Source organism: Sarcophilus harrisii, chromosome 4, assembly GCF_902635505.1.
Source record: "Sarcophilus harrisii chromosome 4, mSarHar1.11, whole genome shotgun sequence".
NCBI lineage: Eukaryota > Metazoa > Chordata > Mammalia > Dasyuromorphia > Dasyuridae > Sarcophilus > Sarcophilus harrisii.
Window position 1 is genome coordinate 299,272,855 of NC_045429.1, and position 19,334 is coordinate 299,292,188.

The 19,334-nt window shown below is 36.1% G+C and overlaps 1 protein-coding gene across 1 annotated transcript; it reads left to right on the forward strand.

The window, feature by feature from the left end:
* Nucleotides 1-853: 853 nt before the first annotated feature.
* Nucleotides 854-13,354, forward strand: RCVRN (recoverin). The gene is made up of 3 exons (XM_003770678.2): nucleotides 854-1,234; nucleotides 5,064-5,175; nucleotides 12,807-13,354. The coding sequence occupies exons 1-3, from the start codon at nucleotides 854-856 to the stop codon at nucleotides 12,911-12,913; spliced, it is 600 nt and encodes a 199-aa protein (XP_003770726.1). The 3' UTR covers nucleotides 12,914-13,354.
* The last annotated feature ends 5,980 nt before the right edge of the window (nucleotides 13,355-19,334 follow it).

A 19,334-nucleotide genomic window follows, 5' to 3' on the forward strand; every position in this document is an offset into this window, starting at 1 on the left:
AAAGGCCCTTCACCTTTTTGACCCTCAATTTTCTCAAAAATAAAATGAGGTGGATTGGACCAGGTAATCTCCAGCTTTGAATCCTGCATGTTTTTAAAAATGGGTATGAAGAATAGCAAGTATAAGAAACTTATTTGCTGCATTAATAATGCGTTTATAGAAGGAGTTAATAGGTAAAAAATAAGGAGAGGTCAGCATATATGAGGATTTCAGAGAGCCTGTTAAAGGAACAAACAAAGAAGTAAAGCTAGGAAGAAATGACAAGAAAAGACAATGTAGGGGAGAGAACAGGGAAATACTGCGCTCTAGCCGGTCATTCCTCTTTCCCCCAATTTTGATCCCCACACTATATAGTTTGATGACCCCAGACATTTGGGGACTATGAGAGTCTTGAAAGAAATACATAGTTTAGGTAAGGTACATTCCAAGCTCTCATGGACCCTCCAGGATAATATAAGGATGTTACCAATACATCAAATGGTAAGTTTAAAGGAGATACATATTTTCTATACATTGTCCAAAACGGGAAACTACTTTTGCAAAGCTTCATTAAAAGCTCTTTTTTCTTCTCTTAAAATAAGAATTAACCTTGACATTCTGAGCTCCTAAGAATGTGGGAGGAGGGATAAAACTCAGAGGACACCATTTCTTAGCCAAAAGACAGTTCACATTAGTACCTAGGGCAGAGAAGGGACTATCAGATTAGTAAGGAGCATAAATCTCTCTAATCTCCAAAGGCTTTGTCTTAGTGTGAAAACCCTAGTCCTTGTGTCAAATCAGCCTCAGTTCAGAGAAAGAAGGCTAGCCACCACTTAGCATTTATTACTTGTCTGGTACCCAACCTCACTCACCCATGGGAAACAGCAAAAGTGGTTCCCTGTCTAAAGAGATCTTGGAGGAGCTGCAGCTGAATACCAAATACAAAGAGGAGGAATTATGTGCCTGGTACCAGTCCTTCCTGAAGGAGTGCCCCACTGGCAGGATAACCAAACAGGAGTTTGAGAGCATCTACTCCAAATTTTTTCCAGATGCAGACCCGAAGACGTATGCCCAGCATGTGTTCCGCAGTTTCGACACAAACAGTGATGGGACCCTGGACTTTAAGGAATATATCATTGCACTCCACATGACTACAACTGGCAAAACCAACCAGAAACTGGAGTGGGCGTTTTCTCTCTACGACATAGATGGCAATGGTACCATCAGCAAAAATGAAGTCCTTGAGATCGTCATGGTATAGTTTATCTTCTTTCCCATCATTGGTTGTCTGGAATCCAATGAAGTCAGTGACATAGAATCACAGAACTTTGACCTTATGGAGCTGGAGCTAGAAGGGACCTTAGTGACCCTTCTTTTACAGAAAAGTAAATAAGTTTAGAGAACAAAAGGGAACTTGGTTGGAGCTAGTTAGTTGCAGAACAGGAATTAAAAACTAGGTCTCGCGATTTCCAGATCAGTGTTTTCTAATTGCACCCAGATGATTAAGGATAAACTAGACAGGGTCTAGGTGGGTTTGTTTGATGAATACATGCTTTCTCCTTGTGATCATTATGAATTGATTTAAATGCTATTCTTTATTTTTGTTTCCCAAACTAATTAAGCCAGAGAACTATTTTGAGTTTGATACATTAAGGGAAGTCATGCATGTTAATCTAGAATTTGGAATACTCTCCAAAATGAAGGGTTAAATAAAAGAAAAGAAAATTAAGCTTTCTTCTATAACTCCAAATTGCTATTGTTCAGTTGTTTCAGTTATGCAAAACTCTTAGAGACGTCATTTTGTTTGTTTTTTTCTTGGCAAAGATACAACACTAGTTTGCCATTTCCTTCTTCATCTCCTTTTACAGATGAGGAAATTGAGGCAAATGTTAAATGACTTGCCTAGGGTCTCACAGATAGTAAGTATCTGAGGTCAGATTTGAAGTGAATAAGATGAATCTTCTTGACTTTAGGCCTGGCACTCTATTCCCTGCACCACCTAGCTGCCTGATGAAAGCTATCATAAATAATTTTGCCATATAAACTTTCATATTTAGTATTTTAGAAGGAAAAGTTTTGCCAGGAGATAAACTTTTTCATATAACCTCCATTCATATAGCATGCAAAACACAGAAAGAATGGTATTTCTAATGTGTTAGACACAACCATGTAATAGGTATGTTTCCTATGATCTTAGAAGAGAAAGTCCCTGCTAAAAAGGAAGGATCTGGGCATATCCTAATATTTAGATACACTTTCTTCAAAACTTAAAATAATATAAATTCAAATTTTACAAATCACAATAAGTTTTAAATAAATACCATGTTCAAAATGCATAGAACACTAAATACTATGTTAGACAACTCAGATTCTAGTCTTAGTTTTCCTACTTAAAAATCAACAGTGTGACTTCTCGTACAGTCAGTTGTAAACAGTGTGGGAATTGGAGAAGAGTTGATCTAGATGACTTAAGATTTCTTTCAGTTCTGATGTTATATATAGACATCAAAGACAGTCTTTTATAACTGGTATCTGCAGCATTTATATTTCCCATTTTTAACTTCTTTGTGTACTTTGTCTTTTAATTTTTTTCTTCCTCAGTTTCCTTTTCTATAAAATAAAGGAGCTGAACTAGGTGACCTTTAAGGTCCCTTCTAAATCTAAATCTATGCTTCCAGAATCTCTCTTCCCCTTCCTTTCACCACTGTGATTGGCCTTTCACAAAGGTTTTGTATTATAATTCTATTCTTACTATTAAGAAAGAAATGGGTTTGAAGGGGGAGAGCAAAGGGTAATTATTGGGGGAGAGGAGGGAGGAATGTGATAGCATATAATTTTTTCCAATTACATTTAAAGATAGTTTTCAACATTCATTTGTGTAAGATTTTGAGTTCCAAAATTTTTTTCTCCACTCCTTTTCCCCCCTCCCCAAAATAGCAAGCAATCTGATATATATATATGATATATAGTGCTGATTGTTAATTTTAAAATTATACATGCTTCTAAATACATTTATTTACATTTTAGTGGCACTAGTAAATCAACAAACACAAATTTTCCATGGATAATATCAACATACAGTTTCAGTTCGATCTTAATTTGAGAAATTATTTTTAATCATGCACACAGAAAGTTTTTCTTTAATATTTTGATGAATACATGTTCATAGGATCACTATATCCTGGAGTGGCTGTGTGTACTCCTGTGTGTACCTGTGTATTCCTAGGGAACATGGAGAGGGTCACATTTTCACATTGGTTGTGGAAAAGGAGCCAAAGAGAGTTGAATACTTAGCTAGACTTTAATCAAGTCCTTAAAGTTCTAGAGTTGCCATTTTGGGAGTAGAGGCTTTTTTGAGGAGATATGGGGAATGGGGCACTGGAAGAAAGAAGGATAGAAGGAGATTTAAAAAGATCTAAAGCAGAGTGTTACTTAGTGTTACTTTTTTCAAGTTACAGAATAATAGAAATAAGTAATAGTACAATAGAAAGAGGACTGGCCTGAACTAGACATTCTTATTTCACATACAGGAAATACAGAGCTAAGTAGCTCTGGACCTAGGGAACATGAATCAGGTTCTCTCATATTTCTTGGGTTCAGGAAAGAATTTAGTAATATTCAAAATTTCTCTAGTCATACAATATAATTAGCACTGCTATGATCCATTGGCAGGCTGGAGTAGAGAGTGAGGGACAAGGGACAAGATCCTTGTATCCTATTCTTTTCTCCAAGCCAGGAAGTTTAACCAATGGGTACCAAGAGCCAAAAGAGAAGTGGAACATTTTTGGTTTTATATCCTTGCATTGGAGGAGAAGGGAAGTGGGAAGAACATATGCAAGCCTTTAGTCTCACCCAGGAGTATTTTAAAATTAAGGCAGGCTTAAAGGACAAGCTATATAACCAGTGCTGACCTGATATACATATTCCAAGTCCAGATAATAATCACGTTGTAACCACTCCATCTAGATTTTCCTGGTTGGATAAAGATATCCTGGAATTCTTCTAAAGTTCATAGAAAAATTGAATGAAAAAGATAATTAGCTTCACCCCCTCACATTTTACATAGGAAGCAAATGAGGCTCAAAGAGATTCCACTTTATAAACACATTGTGCTCATTGTTACACTTTGTCAAAGGGTCAAAAAGTCTGTCAAAACAGACTCCATTGGGAAAAAAAAGGGCAAACTTTTCCAATATCTTTTCTAAGGAAATCCTATACATGGTCATAAAGAGTCAGATACAACTGAACTATAAAAAGTTTCTAGTTTGTTTTCAGTCTAAATGCTATGATACTGTGGATAACAACTACCTTGGTCTAAAGCCAGTCCTCTTTATCACCTCAGGCTAAACCTGATCACACAGATTCTCTAGAGGTGACTGGTTTGGGATTAATATTTTTAAATGCTCTGTAGTACACTACAGCCAAGTTTGTTTGGCAAGCCCTCTATCCCTGGTAAAGGCCAAATTGTTCTTCCTATACATGGGCTTTTTAGGATGGAATCTGAGATTACATAGGAGTAATCGAAAGTCAGATACCATCAAAGCAAAGAAAAAAGTTCCATCCAGTTCACCTAAATGTCCTAAACACCTAAACATCCATCTATATTCTTATTTTTTATTTGCATTATGACTAGAATCTGATAGAATTTCCACTTGATTGGGTGAAATTGTATTGAGAGTTTTTAGGAAATTAATCTAGTTCTGCATTTGAAAAGTTGTCTTTCATTTCTTTTTATTTTAGGAACTTCCTGCACCACTTAGAAAGCCATACAGTGTCTGAGCTAAAAGAGACATTAGAAATTATCTAAACCAATCCTCTTATTTTACAGAGGAGAAAACCGAGGCCAGAAAAAATGAAGTGATTTGTCTTAAACTACACAGGAAGTTATTGACTAAACCAGGACTAGGACCCAGATTGGACTTGAAGCATGGGAGTCCTCAATTCCCATACAATCATTTTTGAAGACATCTTTTAGTCACGAACCCTGTGGTTCTTCATGAGAAAAGCTGTGACTAATGGGTCAATTCATGTCAATTTGAATGACTTTAACTTCCATTTCTGGTTTCCTGTGTCATTTTGTATAGGCCATTTTCAAAATGATCCATCCTAATGATCTGAAGCTACTTCCAGATGATGAAAATACTCCTGAAAAAAGAGCTGAGAAGATCTGGTCCTTCTTTGGAAAGAAAGATGATGGTGAGAACAATTTTTCTACTAGCTTTTCTTTTTTCTAATTTCTCTATATAACCACAACAGGATTTGTTAGAAGAAAAAGGCTGTCTCATTTTATTAAAACAGCTTTATATAATAGTATGGGAAGGAAAGAGACATATCATTTTTAGAGTTATGAATAGAAGCAATGAAATCCTAAAGTGCTATGATCATAGAGACATATATAGCCCAAGATTGTATTCTTCATTTTAATGTTGAAGTCAGCAGGGTACAGTAACTTGGGTTGACTGAGAGGAGAGCTTGTCTGAATTAGTAAGAAGTCTTCTTTATATAATCTTTTAAAGTAATTCAGATTTCTTACTTTATTTTTTTCTATGAAATTTATTTTTAATACATATTGCTTTATGAATCATGGTGGGAGAGAAAAAATCAGAGCAAAAAGGAAAAAACATGGAAGAGGTTTTAAAAAAAAAACAAAATAAAAAAAAGAAATGAACATAGCATATTTACATTCAATCTCCATTGTTCTTTTTCTGGATGTAGATAGCATCTTCTGTCCAAAGTCAATTGGATTGCTTTGGATCACTGAAATACTGAGAATAACCAAGTCTTTCATAATTGATGATCGCACATTCTTGCTGTTACTGTGTACAATGTATTCCTGGTTTGCTTGTTTGACTCAGCATCAGTTCGTGTCAATCTTTCCAGGCCTTTCTATAATCAGTTTGTTCATCATTTTTATAGAAGAATAATACTCCATTATCTTCATGTATCACAACTTATGCAGCCATTCCCCAATTGATGGGCATCCACTCATTTTCCAATTCTTTGCTACCATAAAAAGAGCTGCTATAAACATTTTTGCACATGTGGGTCCTTTTCCCTTCTATATGATTTCCTTGGGATACAGACCCAGTAATGGCATTACTGGGTCAAAGGGTATGCACAGTTTTATAGCCCTTTGGGCATAGTTTCAAATTACTCTCCAGAATGATTAGATCATATCACAACTCTTCCTACAACACATTAGTGTCCCAATTTTTCCATATTTTTATTTCAGATTTATTACTTTCAAATCATCTAACAAAATATTGTCAGTTTTGAAGTCTATCTTTTGTATTAGAGAAGAATCATTTATCACATATTCACACCAAAGTTGGCATGGATTAGTCTAACATTCTCTTAAATTTGTTGAAAAGATTTGCTTGCTTGTTTGTTTATTCTGTTAATCTTCAAATTCCTCTTTTCATAGCCTGAGTTAGGGCTAGTTTTAAGTCTAGCACAAGGATTAATTGTCATGAATTTCAGATAAATGGAATCTAAATAAATGAGGTTTTGTTGTGATGAGATGCTACTTAGAGAAGTTATTAGGATTGGTCCACCTACTTCTCCCAAACTACTCTACTTTTTTTTTTAACTTACATTCTAAAAGAGAGGGGGCGGTTAGATGGCTCAGGAGATAGCACACCAGCCCTGAAGTCAGTAGGGCCTGAGTTCAAATCCAGTCTCAGATACTAAACACTAGCTATGTAACCCTGGGCAAGGCACTTAATCCTAATTGCCTCTCAAAAAAACCCCAAACATTCTGAAAGAGAAAAGTAATTAAAACACATTGAAGCATCCCAATTGATCCTAAAACAAACTGTAAAGGTACATCATCTCTGTCATTACCATCACCATTACCACTAACTATTCCACCACTACCACAATTAGCCATCCATCACCATCATCATCACTAAAACCACTATTACTACCCACCACCATCATAATTATCACTACCGTCAATATGATGACCTACTCACTGTTACTACCACCACTATTACCACTAACTTCACCTATACTATTCTATCATCACAACGAGCCATCCATTACCATGACCAAAATCTCAATATTATAGTCACCATCATCCATCACAACCATCACCACCCACCACAACCATCACTAATCACTCCCTATCATCATCAACATAATCACCCACCCACCACTATCATCACCATCACTACCATGACCACTACTACCCATCATAGCCATCACTATCACAACCCAGCACTGTCATCACTGTAACCATCATCATCACGACCATAAGTATCGATATCACTACTATCTTTATTTTTGCTGCTACCTTCGTTATAATACCCATCATAACTACTATATTTCCTTTTCATTTCTCTTTTGCTCTTTTCATTTTGGCATCATCCCCATAAGCTCAATGCATTCAGATTGCTTCCTAGTCCTCATGGTTTCTACTATGGCACTTCAATCCTGGACAGTGTCTCAGACTTCAAACAAACTAAGACATCTTCCTCCTACCAAAAATGTATTTGTCTTTCTTTTCTTTTAAGATTCATCTGAAAAAAATAAATCCCAACTAGTATGAAGTCACTGGAATGAAAATTACAGTTTGCAACATGATAAATGGATTAATTTGGTTTTCCTCTGAGATAAAATAAGCAGAGTTTAAAGAGTCTTCTGGAGTTAATGTTGTGACCCGAAGAAAAAACTCTAATAGTAGACCCAAGAAGGAGACATTATTGTATAGATGGAAATTTAATCACAGATAGACTTAGAGATAACTAGAATATTAGAGGTAGGATGTTAGAAATTATATATATTGTTCCTGCTTCATGATTCAGTGGATCCAAAGGAGCTAGGTTTAATCCTCACCTTGTCAACTGGGTGACTTCAAGCAAGCCATTTAATTTTCCTGGGCTTCATTTTCCTTACTGAAAGATGAGGAGGATGGACCTAAATGACTTCTTTTTTTTTCATAATTATAACTTTTTATTGCCAGAACCCATGCCTGGGTAATTTTTTTTTACATTATCCCTTGCACTCACTTCTGTTCCGATTTTTCCCCTCCCTCCCTCCACCCCCTCCCCCAGATGGCAAGCAGTCCTATACATGTTAAATATGTCATAGTATATCCTAAATACAATATATGTGTGCAGAAAAGAACAGTTCTCTTGTTGCACAGAAAGAATTGGATTCAGAAGGTAAAAATAACCTGGGAAGAAAAACAAAAATGCAAACAGTTTACATTCATTTCCCAGTGTTCTTTCTTTGGGTGTAGCTGCTTCTGTCCAGCGTTGATCAATTGAAACTGAGTTAGATCTTCTCTTTGTTGAAGAAATCCACTTCCATCAGAATACATCTTCATACAGTATTGTTGTTGAAGTATATAATGATCTCCTGGTTCTGCTCATTTCACTTAGCATCAGTTCATGTAAGTCTCTCCAAGCCTCTCTGTATTCATCCTGCTGGTCATTTCTTACAGAACAACAATATTCCATAACATCCATATACCACAATTTACCCAACCATTCTCCAACTGATGGGCATCCATTCAGTTTCCAGTTTCTATCTACTACAAAGAGGGCTGCCACAAACATTCATGCACATGTCCCTTTCCCTTCTTTAAGATCTCTTTGGGATATAAGCCCAATAGAGACACTGCTGGATCAAAGGGTATGCACAGTTTGATAACTTTTTGGGTATAGTTCCAAATTGCTCTCCAGAATGGCTGGATGTATTCACAATTCCACCAACAATGTATCAGTGTCCCTGTTTTCCCACATCCCCTCCAACATTGCATATTTTCTTTCCCTGTCATTCTAGCCAATCTGACAGGTGTATAGTGGTATCTCAGAGTTGTCTTAATTTGCATTTCTCTGATTAATAATGACTTGGAGCATCCTTTCTTATGGCTAGAAATAGTTTCAATTTCTTCATCTGAGAATTGTCTGTTTATATCCTTTGACCATTTATCAATTGGAGAACGGCTTGATTTCTTATAAATTAGAGTCAATTCTCTATATATTTTGGAAATGAGGCCTTTATCAGAACCTTTAACTGTAAAAATGTTTTCCCAGTTTATTGCTTCCCTTCTTGTCTGCATTAGTTTTGTTTGTACAAAAACTTTTCAATTTGATATAATCAAAATTTTCTATTTTGTGATCAATAATGATCTCTAGTTCTTCTTTGGTCATAAATTCCTTCCTCTTCCACAGGTCTGAGAGGTAAACTATCCTATGCTCTTCCAATTTATTTATAATCTCATTCTTTATGCCTAGGTCATGAACCCATTTTGACCTTATCTTGGTGTACGGTGTTAAGCGTGGCTCAATGCCTAGTTTTTGCCATACTAATTTCCAATCTAAATGACTTCTAAAGTCCCATTTAACTCTAAATTACATGGCATTCTTCTTCAAAGTTAATAGATGCTTTTTAGATGAGCTGGATTTGACTGGAACTTTTCACATCATGATACTGGCTAAAAGTTTCATTTTTAAATCTATGATCCTAATTTTACATTTTAAAAAACTGATATCCAAGTAATTTTCCCAAGGCCAAGTAGCTATTAAACAGCAAAGCTGGGACTTAAATCTATTTATTCTGTCTTCTTTTATAGATCATGACCAGCTTTCATTTTAACTTAAGATAATGGTACAATTGTAAATGTTTAACAACCAACTCTCCATCTAAACAAATATGCATTTGATAAACTTTAAAGTTTAATCAACATTTAAAACATTTTCTCTAGAACTTTCTTAAATCTAGATAATGAACAAAACAATAAACCAATCCCTCAGTTAATGGCTGGAGCAAGGACTAATTTTTAACCCAATAAAAGCGCTGATTTGTAGCATTTGCAGATTTTTAATTTAATAATTTAATGATCTTGAGCCAGTGTGAGCTGGTTTCAGCACATACCTGGGTTAAAAACCACCTAGCAGGTTCACAGCACAAGCAGACTGATGAAAATCGTCCTGTTTAATAGAATATATTTGGAGAGAATCAATATGATACCAGTATTCCATAAGTAAAGTCAAAGAATAGGGCAGGATAGGAATGACAAGGAAGAAACTCTACAGGACTAAGTTCCCTGTTTCTCTCTTGAGAAAGACTGGTTCCACATTGGAATTTAAGAGAAATTTTTTTTATGGAAATGAAAGGTAGTAAGATGGCAGAATGAGGCACACTCAAAAACAAGGAAAAAAACCAAGGAAATAATTGTGTAGTATAGAAGGGTGAAAAGGTCTCCCTATCAAATGAACTGATTATGAAATCAGAATTTTAGAGAGGGAGATCTTAGCAACCACAAAATCCAATCCAAAAAGTGAATCCCTGTTAAAACATAGGGGGCCAATTGCAATTCTGTTTCTGCTTACAAACCTCCTTTGGGATTATCTATTACCTCCCAAGATAGTTCATTCCAATTTTGGATAGTGTTTATTGTTAAGAAGTTTTTCCTGACATTGAACCTAAATTGAACTCTTTACAACTCCCACCATTGCTTCCTGGTTCAGCATTCAGCCTTCTCCATAAAACAGCCTTCCAGATATTTCTCAAGGCAAAATACCTCCAGTTCCTTCAACAAGTTCTCAAATGGTACAGATTCAAAGTCTTTCAACAACTTTTTTGCCTTCTTCTGGACATTCCTTAACTTACCAATATATTTCTGTGGTTCCCATAACTGTAATTCCCAAAACAATTCTTCAGATGAGCTCTGATCAGAGCAGAGTATGGAAGAGTTATCTTCTTATTCCTCTTATTCCATTATGAAAAACAAAGCCTCATTTAATGTAGCCTAAGATGGGATTTACTTTTTGACTATCCTTCATGGTAGACTGATATGAAGCTTATTACCTGCTAAAGCTTTCATCTTTTTTTTTAAAACACAAACTTCTCTCTTAATCACATTCCTTTCCCCCTGTAAAGACAATTTTGGACCCAGCATTTACACTTTTTAAATTTCTTCTTTCTTTGAATCAGTCCTATGCTCTATCTAGTCTGTCAAGATTTTTTATATTAAAGCTATAATCTGGTAAATTAATAAACATTTATTTAGGGCCTCCTTTGTGCCAAATAGTTAAATGCTGGAATATCTAACTCTCTTAACTTTGTGGCATTTATAAATTTGATAAGCATACCATTTATGCCTTCTAACAAGTCATACTTTAAAACTTTAAACTTTAGATGTCTCACTTGAAAAAAATAGACAGCACAAGATCCTTTGATCCATTAGACATTCTAACAGACACTTTTTTCAAGTTGATATACTTAACTGATATTTTGTGAGAGTTCTCCCATTTCTCAGGTCCTAGTTGATGACAGAGGAACCAAAAATTGAAACTGATTCTTCTTTTCAAGTATTGTATATGTTGTGTCCAGTAGCACCCTTTTTATTTTTAATAATAGTTTTATTTTCAAAATACATGCAAAGACAGTTTTCAACATTCACCCTTACATGTGTTCCAAACTTTTCCCCTCCCTTCCTCCTCTAGACAGTAAGTAATGCAATACAGGTTAAATATGTGCAATTCTTTTAAATTTATTTCCACATTTATCATGCTGCACAAGAAAAAATCAGATCAAAAATGGAAAAAATGAGAAAAAAGTATGCAAACAACAACAGAAGGTGAAAATATTGTGTTGTGATTCACGTTCAGTCCCCACAGTCCTTTTTCTGGATGCAAAAGGCTGTCTCCATCACAATTTTCCAATAGCACCCTTTATCAGTTACTATTGGGAAACTAGGTGGTACAGTGGTTGGGTGGTGGACCTGGAGTCAGGAAATTGTCAGTCATTCAATTGTATCCAACTTTTCATGTTGGCAGAGATACTGTAGTGGTTTGCATTTCCTTCACCACGGGATTATGGCAAACAGAAGTTAAATTACTTGCCTAGATTCACACAACTAATGTCTGAGGCCAGATTTAAGTCCAGATTCTACTGACTCCAGTTAGAGCATTCTATCCACCCAGATTCCTCCTAGGTAAGCAGAGGTTAAATGATTTGCTCAGGTTTGTGGGGCTAGTAAGAGTCTGAGACTAGATTTGAACTCAGATCTTTCTGAGTTCAGCCCAGCTCTCTATCCACTGAGCCATCTAAGCTGCCTCCTTGGGCAAATAACTTAAATTGTACTTGTCTAGTTTTCTTCAACTAAAATGGGGAAATAAAAAAAAGATTAAAAACCTGCCTTCTGGTTTGTTGTGAAGATCAAGGTAGATAATATTTGTAAAATTCTTTGTACAGCATCTGGCTCGTAGTAGTTAGCTCTATATAAATGCTTATTCCTTTCCCCCCTTATCAGAGGGCAAGTGCAGTATAAAGAAGAAAAAAAAATCAACACTGGATTTGCAATCAGGAGACCTAGCTGCCCCATCCCAATATTGGTTCTAAGATCTTTGGGGACAGAGACCATATTTATATCCTCCTTGTACACATTAGTTGCTCAATAAAGATAGAATGAATAAATGAAAAATTAACCAGGGCAAGGAGGAGTAGACATGTCCCCTAAGGTTAGGTAGGAAAAGTCAAGAGTTCAAGAAATCAGGGATCTGACTCAGTAAGAATGACAAAAGTAAAAAGATGACACTGACGATGTGTTTCCAAAACTCTCTGCTGTGGTATACATTCAATTCATTTTTATAAGCTTCCCTTACAGAATTTTCCCTTTTATAAAACAGGGACCTGCCCTGCATAATTAATCAATTTGCTGTGAACATTAAGTAAGATACTATCTATAAAATATACTATACACCCCTAACTATAACCCACATTTCAATTTGAATTATTATTATCCATCCCAGAGACAATCCAGAGCTAAGGTTCCAGACACCTAACACTGACTGTGTTGTTTCTTTTTCCCACAGATAAACTTACAGAAAAAGAATTTATTGAAGGAACACTGGCTAATAAGGAAATTCTTCGACTGATCCAGTATGAGCCACAAAAAGTGAAGGAGAAGCTTAAAGAATAAAAATCCCTGATGCCAATTCTCAAGCCACACTGTCCTCCCCCCATCTCACCCATTGCTACTCCAGTTTCATAATTCCCCTCAAAGAAATTCAGAGAAAATCTCCCTGTATCCTCATCCTCCTTTTTGGACCATCAGGTTCAGAGGTGAAGTCACCTCACCTGGACTGAGTACCATCTTATCTTGTTTGCTGAATCAGGCATCTTTAGTAAATGGCAAATTCCTCTCCTGGTTTCTCCACCTTTCTTGCCCCAACCCCAACCCGTGCCTCTTAGGCTTCTCAGTGATAATCCCAGTATTAAGACATAGTGCTCAGAAAGGAATGAAGGTCACCCTTCTGTAATCTTCTTTGAGTCTACAGTGTCAGCATGTTTCAATAAATGTGAGAGATGATGGGAATCTAGCTGGGCAAAGTCTGATGATGACTGGGAAATAAAAAAGATTTCTGGATGTAAGACTTAAAATGACCAAGGACTCTGAGTTTTGGGACACAGGTGCTTAAAATAAATAGGTTTCTGAGACAAACAATTCATAAAAAGAAGTTGTACTATTTTCATACTATTCCTTTCATTGTCACTAATGCCCAGGGTTAGAACTGCCTGATCTTCCTTACCACTCCACTACACATACATGTTAAGGTCTTCCCCAAGTAATTTTAGCTACATTCCTTAGAGAAAGAATCTAGTCCATAAGACTTTAAAATTGATAGGAACTTTAAAGATTACCTCATCTAATCTCCTGTCTTTAACATAAGAAAAGTGAGTCCCAGAGATTTGCTAGAGGTAGTAAGTCTTTTAATTCCAAATCCAGTGTTCTTTTGACCATGAATTGCTTGGAGGTATACCCTCACTTTAGAAAATACTTGTAAATTTAGTCATCCTCAATTTGCAAATGAGAGAATAAGGTGTAAAATATCCTTTTCAAATTTGACTGGGGCACGTTTTAAACATTATGTTGATGAGTGAAGAAAGAGATATTCATACTATATAAAGGAGAAGTTGTACAAAGTGGTGATGTTTAGGCTGGAGAAGAGGAGACTTAGCAATTATTATTATTGCTAGCATTTTGTATACTGCTTTAAGATCTGCAAAGCACTTTATAAATATCTCATCCTCAAGAGGATCCTAGGAGTTAAAAGCAACTATCACCATCATTTTATAAGTGAGGAAAATGAGGCAGATTGAGATTGTGTCTTTCTTGCCTAGGGTCACAAAGCTACGAAGTGTTTGAGTCTGGTCTGAACACATCTTTCTAACTCTAAACCCATTACTCTAATATTGCATCACCCAGCTGCCTATGTGTGTTCAAGCATTTGAAGAACTGTCATGGAGAACAAGAGTTAGATTCATTCTAATCATTCCCAGAAAGCAGAACTTGGAGAAGCTTTTGGTTCAAAGAAAGACATTTTAATAATTTGCTTTGTTCCATTGTTTTTCAGTCATGTCTGATTGTTTGTGATCTCATTTGGAGTTTTCTTGGCAAGAATACTGGAGTGGTTTGTCATTAGATGAGCATTAAAAGATGTGTTCCTAGGATTGTCTGCCCTGATATATGTTCACTTTCTTTCTTCAGTTCATTTTCCATATGAGGAAATTAAGGCAAATGACATTTAGTGACTTGCACAGGATCATACAGCTAATAAATGTCTGAAGTCATATTTGAACCCAAAAAAGATGAGTCTTCCTCATTTAAAGCTCAATACTTTACCTATTGTGTCACCTAGCTGCCCATCCTATTACCTAAAAGTAGACTGGGCTACCTGGAAAGCAGTGGGATCCCCTTACTTGAGAGCTCCAAGAAAAAATTAGATGACCACTTTGGGAGAGAACATTGCAGAAAAGGGTCTTGTTCAAGCCTAGGAGAGATTAGATGGTCACTGATGTTGCTTCCAACTCCAAAATTTAGTGATATTTTTTTGGTGAAGAGATCTACCTTTTAACCCTCATCTAATAACAAGTAACAATCAAGTTTAGAACGTCTGTCTCCAAGCTCAGTGTTCTCTTTACTCCATCCATTGTGTTTGATTAAGGAGAGATCCTTGACATTCTTGTACTGTTGTCTTGAGGAATCTTCATGAATCTCCTGTCTGCATTCATCTGTCATGATCACTAACATCATCCCAAAGGGTCTTCTATTTCATGATTCTATGCTAGTCAATCAGAAATAGAAACAAACAAAAATACAAAGATATCTGACTTTAATATGGGCTTTTCAGCAAGATGTGTACACAGTTTCTGCAGTCCTATCCTCACAAAAACCCTGAGAGGTAAATGATGCAAGAACTTTTACTCAATTTTATAGGTGTCTCAGAAATGAAGTGACTTGCCCAACAAAGGTTGCACAGTTAACAAATAGCAGGGCTGGAACTCTAACCAAGATCACCTCTCTCCAGTCTCCACAACATTGGCAGAAATTAATGAATTAATTAACTCAGCCTGACAATATAGAATGCTTGAAGGAATGGGCTATAAAATAGATGGTCAGGATTGGCACTTCAGCTTCAAAGGGAATAATAGGTGGGATCTGGGAAAACTAATTTCCTTTGACTCACAGATTGTACAATTCAATCCATAGATCATAAAAAGGATTGGAAGGATAGGAATTATGTTGTCCAATTTTCTCATTGTACAGGTTAAAAACCCAAAGGACTACTAAAGAAGGAAGTGATTTACTTATACAACTACATATAGTCAGATGGAAACAGAAGTAGGACTAGAACCTACGGTAATGAAATGGGGTGTAGATTTGAATCCTATTACTGTTATTCATTGCCTTGTTTCTTAGTTACCTTTCTTCTCTGAGACTCAGCATCCTCATTTGTCAAATAAATCAAAATTAGTCTGATTTCTAAGATTCTTTCCATTTTTAAATCCTCTGATGCTAGAAATCAGGTTCCTCAATTCTCAATCAAAACTTCTTTCCATTCTCCTATGTTGCCTACTATGAACTAATTTGTATTCTAATGAGGCAACACTGGGGATTGGTAATGAGCCTCTGTAAGCCATGAAGAATTTTAGGTTTAATAACACACCAGGTTTAGGGAAACATATGATGTGGTAAGAATGCTGGGGATTAATGCTACCTGCCAATTCAGAACTGTACAATGATAGCTACATGCAGCAATCCTCCAGAAATAAGGCACCCTCATACCCTTTGACCCAGCAGTGTTTCTACTGGGCTTATATCCCAAAGAGGTCTTAAAGGAGGGAAAGGGACCCACATGTGCAAAAATGTTTATGGCAGCCCTTTTTGTAGTGGCAAGAAACTGGAAACTGAATGGATGAATGGCAGCCCATCAATTGGAGAATGGCTGAATAAATTATGGTATATGAATGTTATAGAATATTATTGTTCTGTAAGAAACAACCAACAGGATGATTTTAAAGGCCTGGAGAGACTTTCATGAATTAATGCTAAGTGAAATGAGCAGAACTAGGAGATCATTATACAAGAACATTTAACAACAAGACAATATGATGATCACTTCTGATGGACATGGCTCTCTTCAACAGTGCGATGATTCAAACCAGTTCCAATTATTCAGTGATGAAGAGAGCCATCTACACCCAGAGAGAGGATTGTGGGAACTGACTGTGGACCACAACATAGCATTTTCATTCTTTCTGTTATTGTTTGCTTGCATTTTGTTTTCTTTCTCGGGTTTTTTTTTTCCTTCTCAATCAGATTTTTCTTGTGCAGCAAGATAACTGTATAAATATGTATACATATATTGGATTTAGCATATATTTTAACATATTTAACATGTATTGGATTACCTACCATCTAGGGAAGAGGGTGGGGGGAAAGAGGGGAAAATTTGGAATAGAAGGTTTTGCAAGGGTCAGTGTTGAAAAAATTACTCATTTATTATTTTGTAAATAAAAAGCTTTAATTAAAAAAGAAAGAAAGAAAGAAGGTACTCTTTAGAAGCAATATTAACCTAGACATTTGGTAAGCTCTGGCCTCTTCAGTGAGTGTGGCAGCTAGGGAGTACTATTTCAGATACTACATTATTTCTTGGGAGTAGAGTAGAGGCAAGCCCTTGCTGAGGGGAGACCCACATTCTAGTTTCATATGGCTTTGATGAGGTACAACAAGACATTAAAGTGGGGGTATGTTCAGAAAGAATTCACAGGTTCAGGCCATCTTCAAGTCAAGGGGCTAAGCTTTATTATGATGACATAAGGTGGGCTAGGTTTCCTAGCAGAACTTGTAATTAATAAAGGAAAAGGTGGAATCTTTTATGGGAATGATTCAGAGAAAGATGTGCTATGTTAATTATGTGTCAATCAGTAAATCAACTGGTGATGGATGTCCTTTTTATTGATAGTCACTATCCTGTTTATGCAAGATAATTTCTATAGCTTAACCTCCAGATTGTGTAAGGTAATTGTGGGTCTCAATACAGGATAGCTCTCTCTATATAAGATATTGCTGTCAGTATGAGATAATTCTACAGGGTGTTTGCTCTTCACTGGCTCCCATTGAGGTTCTGGGTTGCTGCCAGAGACTCTTTTGCTAGAGTCCAGTCACCTTATCAGCTGAGCAATTGTCAGTGATAGAGATGTTGCTTGGCTCTAGCTCAGCCCTGAGATATCCCAGGAGAGGTAGGAATCCTCCTTCATATCCTTTTCTTCACATTTCCCCTGATATAGATAGACAGAGAGACCTTAATGGGAGGAGGAAGGGAAAGAGGAAATGTCCTTTATTGGCATGTGACAGTCCTTTCTTAGATTATTCTAGGCTATTTCTACCTTTAATTACAAAATTTCTCAAAATAAAGTTTGTCACTGGAACACATTCTCTTTATAGGACCCATAGATTCTAAAGATAGAAGAATCTTAAGAGATCAATGGGCCCAGTTTGCTCTCTTTACAAATGAGGAAGCTGAGGCTCTAAAAATAACTTGTCCAGTCACACAACTCACTTGGAGGTAGGATTTGAACCCAGAGCTTTCTTACTCCAATTCCAGCACTTTATTCACCACAACATATGCCTCTCATTCTTAATCAATAAACTACTCTACCATTAAATGATAAAAAGTCCCTAAACAGAGTCCCCCCCATCTCCCAGTTGCAATTATGAGGACCATCCATGTTTACTTTTCTTTCACTCTCATCACCTCTAAATTGTTCTCATTTCTTTATCCTCAACTCTTTTGACCTCAACCTTGACTTCAAACAAACCATGGGAAAATAACCACAGGATTCATGAAATTCAGAAGATAATAGGATAAATCTTCAAGGCCATCTCATCCAACTCCTTTATTTTAGGCTCAGCCAGAGAAGGGAAGTGAGGTTATCAGCAGAGCTATGTTGGAGCCAGATCAAACCAGCTCATGGAAGCTAATTCTTAAATTTTTCAATGTGAGAATTTACAACTTGAAAATGAGCAAATGCTTTCAAACACAGTTAACTGATTGTCTTTGTTGATTATTTAGATTTAAGAAAATAGTGAAGAAAATATTAATAATGTAAATTAATGCAGATCTCTGGATATTCCAGTTTAGAGTTTTCTTTCATAATAGCAGGCCATCTTCCTCCTGTTCTCTCAAGTGTACTTATAAATCTCTTCGCTTTATGTTTTACTCTTTTCTCTTTGCAATATTACCAGTGTTATTACTTCTGCATATGTACAAATCAAGAGAAAGTCAAATCCTAGTTCAAGAAAGCATTCAAAGTATAGCACCTGGATCTTTTCCAAAAACCTTGCTTGTTATTTCTCAGCTCTGAAACGACACATGATCCCAAGATCTTACGAATAAATTTTGTGGCTCCTCTATTTTTACTTGGAAGACACTATATATTCCTTTCTGACTTAAGAGAGAAATAATTGTTAACGATCAATTAATATTGGTTGAATCCAAGTTTTTTTCCCCTTTTTATTTCCTTGTTTGCTATTCAAATAGGACCTGGTGATGTCATGACTTGCAAGTTTGTTAACCAATCGGTTGATTTCTGTTTATTGGGAACACTCACTAATCTGAGGGTATTTTACATTCATTGGCCCCCAAGGTTCATCTTTGGTTTATGAGAGAAAGTCACTAACTTCATTTTGGTCATTATTTGCTAGCCATAATAAATAAAATTGATTAATTAGTCAGAAATTATGTCTCTCAGATTTTTCATTCAGCATACTTATACCGTGTGTGGGTGCCTTGATTGTCCTCATGTAATCAGGGTACTGATTTGGGGGATGAACATATGTTGGTATATGAAAAATTCCTTCCCCATTACCTTCTCCATATTCATAAACTTTTCACTTTGATATTACTACATGCCTAGGGAGATCAAACTAACTTTCTTTTAAATAAATTTAGTTTTTGTATTATAACTTCTAAAAACGTGTTCCTTATTGTCCTCTTCCTTCTTGGAACTAACTTTTAAGAAACTCAGAAGAAAACTCTTTAACTTTTACATTGTGT

Excerpts from the sequence above, each read along its gene's own strand:
- RCVRN (XM_003770678.2), top strand. The coding sequence starts at position 854 with ATGGGAAACAGCAAAAGTGGTTCCCTGTCTAAAGAGATCTTGGAGGAG. Across the intron at positions 1,235-5,063 it reads AAGTCCTTGAGATCGTCATG|GCCATTTTCAAAATGATCCA; the intron begins GTATAGTTTATC and ends CATTTTGTATAG. Across the intron at positions 5,176-12,806 it reads CTTTGGAAAGAAAGATGATG|ATAAACTTACAGAAAAAGAA; the intron begins GTGAGAACAATT and ends TTTTTCCCACAG.